The sequence below is a fragment of the Gregarina niphandrodes genome, assembly GCF_000223845.1.
Source record: "Gregarina niphandrodes unplaced genomic scaffold scaffold00062, whole genome shotgun sequence".
In the NCBI taxonomy this organism is placed as follows: domain Eukaryota; phylum Apicomplexa; class Conoidasida; order Eugregarinorida; family Gregarinidae; genus Gregarina; species Gregarina niphandrodes.
Genome location: NW_011646048.1, coordinates 15,892 through 18,183, shown reverse-complemented (window position 1 = coordinate 18,183; position 2,292 = coordinate 15,892). Strand labels below are relative to the sequence as shown.

The following is a 2,292-nucleotide window of genomic DNA, read 5'->3' as shown; positions in this document are numbered from 1 at the left end:
CACAAGTGCAGTCGTGTTCCTTGAAGTGCTCGAAGCTCTGACGCGTACAGTTAGAGCAGGCGCCTGAACAGTCGAAGCGGCGGGGGTAATTTGCGAGCTCTCTTGCAGCCTCTGGCCCGATTACCATCGTGCTGAGTCCCTTGGGCTCCGGGTTGACTTTGGTCCACGTTCCGCCGAGCACCGAACCGTTGTCGATGGGGAGCGACCCGTTGGTGGGGAGCGACCCGTTGGTGGGGAGCGACACGGTGGTGGGGAGCGACCCGTTGGTGGGGAGCGACACGGTGGTGGGGAGCGACCCGTTGGTGGGGAGCGACCCGTTGATGGGGTGCGGCAGGTTGGCGGGGTGCGGCAGGTTGGCGGGGAGTGTCACGCCGGAATGGAACCTTTTCTCGAGTGCAACCAAAATCTGGTGACCAGCGCGGTCGAGTTCGGTTGCAGTTGGGTCGCAGTGGGCGCGGCAGCTCATGACGCCCCGGGTACGGGTGAGCTCATTCCAGACGACGCGCATGGGAAAACCGACGTCCAGTCCGAAACGGTAGCACCCTTCGGCTGGGAACTTGCCACTGGCAGATCTCTTCTGAAGCGTGCAGAGAAGTCCGCCGCTACCGCCGTGACAGACGTCCTTAATGACCTTACGTGTCGACGTCTTGCCGCCTACGATTACCGCGCCCGAAGTGCAATCGGACGGCGGTCGCTCAAGTTGTAGTAGGTCCGACTTCTTTAGCGAGTTCGTAGGAACTAACTCGTTCGACTGTTTCCACACCATGGGCCCGTGCTTGGCAGGCTCGGATTCTTCGACTTCCGTCGGAACCATCAAGGATGACACTTGCTCCTCGCCTCTGGTGAAGTAGTGCCAAAGGAGACCTCCTCCCACGAGACTCGCGCCTGTGGCATACACGCCTCTTCGAACCCATGGCCGTGACCACAGGTCTCGAACCCACCTCTGCAATGCATGTCTCGGTTCCGGACCTAACTCCAGCCAACCAGTTTCCTCCAACCGCGACCGCAACGTCGACCCATAGGCTTCCGCTTCAGACATCGGCTCCGGTCCTAACAATGACCTGGGCAGCAATGACGCCGCTTCGTCGCGCCAACTCTCCGGCAGCCGAGGCGCCAACACGGCCCACTCCCCTTCCACCAACTTACGACAAGAACAGACCTCCAGTTTGTCGTCATCATAGTGCTCGTTCTCCACGTCTGCGCACGCCCACTGCTCCGGGTCAGGCTGCGGATCTCCAAACATGTCTTCCCATATTCTCTCCGCCTTCTCTGAGCTCTCCCAGTCCGGCACAGTCACCGCTCGGAACATCTTCTTCACGCCCGCTGCCAATGCAGCCTCCGTGTCCGGGGCAAGCTTGCCCTTGTGAAGGAACGTTCGGAACCGTACGCAATCTCGCAGCACGTCGAAATGTTTTTTTTTACCGTCAGCATCAACCGGTTCCGTTTCCAGCCGCTGGTAGCTTTTGCGTTCGTTAACGACGCTGCACTCGGGCGGCGACTGTGGCGCACTCCTGATTCCCCAGAAGTTCGAGGTCTTCGGCTTCTCCCCCAGTACTTTCAACCGTGCCTTAGGTACAACTGCGACGAGAGCAACCTGGTCCACCAGCACACCATTACGACGCACACCTACCCCTATCATTCGTACACACATTTGGTGCGTTATCTCCGGCTCACTCCCATCCGAGTTCACCACGCAGGCCAACAACTGCTCTGCCAACCTCAGACTTCGTGATTGTGGCACTCTGAACGCTGACCTCATTCTCCCGCAAACTTTTTCCGGAATTTTTTTTGGGGCGGAAACAATACGGAACAACTAAGAATAGAGGCCTTCCTTCACGACCGCAACGACATGACTAAATCCAAACGCTCTGCTGTGCTGGGCAGGGCCACGCCAAACAGCGAATTCAGACTTCGACGGCTGAAAGGGGAATTCAGACTTCAACGGCTGAAAGGGGAATTTGGTTGCGTGAAAAGGGAAAGTTGTGGAGAATTGAAAAGTTAGTCTTTGTGGTGGTTGTGTGCTATGTCGTCTTCCGGTGTATCGTAGCACGCGTGCAAGCAGTACTTGACGAGTTTGTGTTTCTCGCCGAGCTCCGGTATCTGGCGTAAAAGTTCCTCCATTTTTACATCCACACCGGCCGCGCGCGAAACAGTTTGTATTTCTTCTTCATGGAGATAGGTGATGCCGCGTTCGTAGCTTTGACAGGCGATGTAGCCGAAGGCACAAGTGCAGTCGTGTTCCTTGAAGTGCTCGAAGCTCTGACGCGTACAGTTAGAGCAGGCGCCTGAACA

The 2,292-nt window shown here is 57.4% G+C and overlaps 2 protein-coding genes across 2 annotated transcripts; both read right to left on the bottom strand.

Annotated features, from left to right (window-relative positions):
* Window positions 1–50: 50 nt before the first annotated feature.
* On the bottom strand, window positions 51–1,759 carry GNI_175320 (hypothetical protein; the record flags this gene model as incomplete). The annotated part of the gene is made up of 2 exons (XM_011136350.1): window positions 51–111; window positions 168–1,759. 2 exons carry the CDS (start codon window positions 1,757–1,759, stop codon window positions 51–53), a joined length of 1,653 nt encoding a protein of 550 aa, XP_011134652.1.
* Window positions 1,760–1,998: 239 nt separating this feature from the next.
* On the bottom strand, window positions 1,999–2,259 carry GNI_175310 (hypothetical protein; the record flags this gene model as incomplete). Its single annotated transcript, XM_011136349.1, has 1 exon — window positions 1,999–2,259. A coding segment is annotated over one exon (261 nt), but the record flags the coding sequence as incomplete, so codon positions are not given.
* Between the last annotated feature and the right edge of the window lie 33 nt (window positions 2,260–2,292).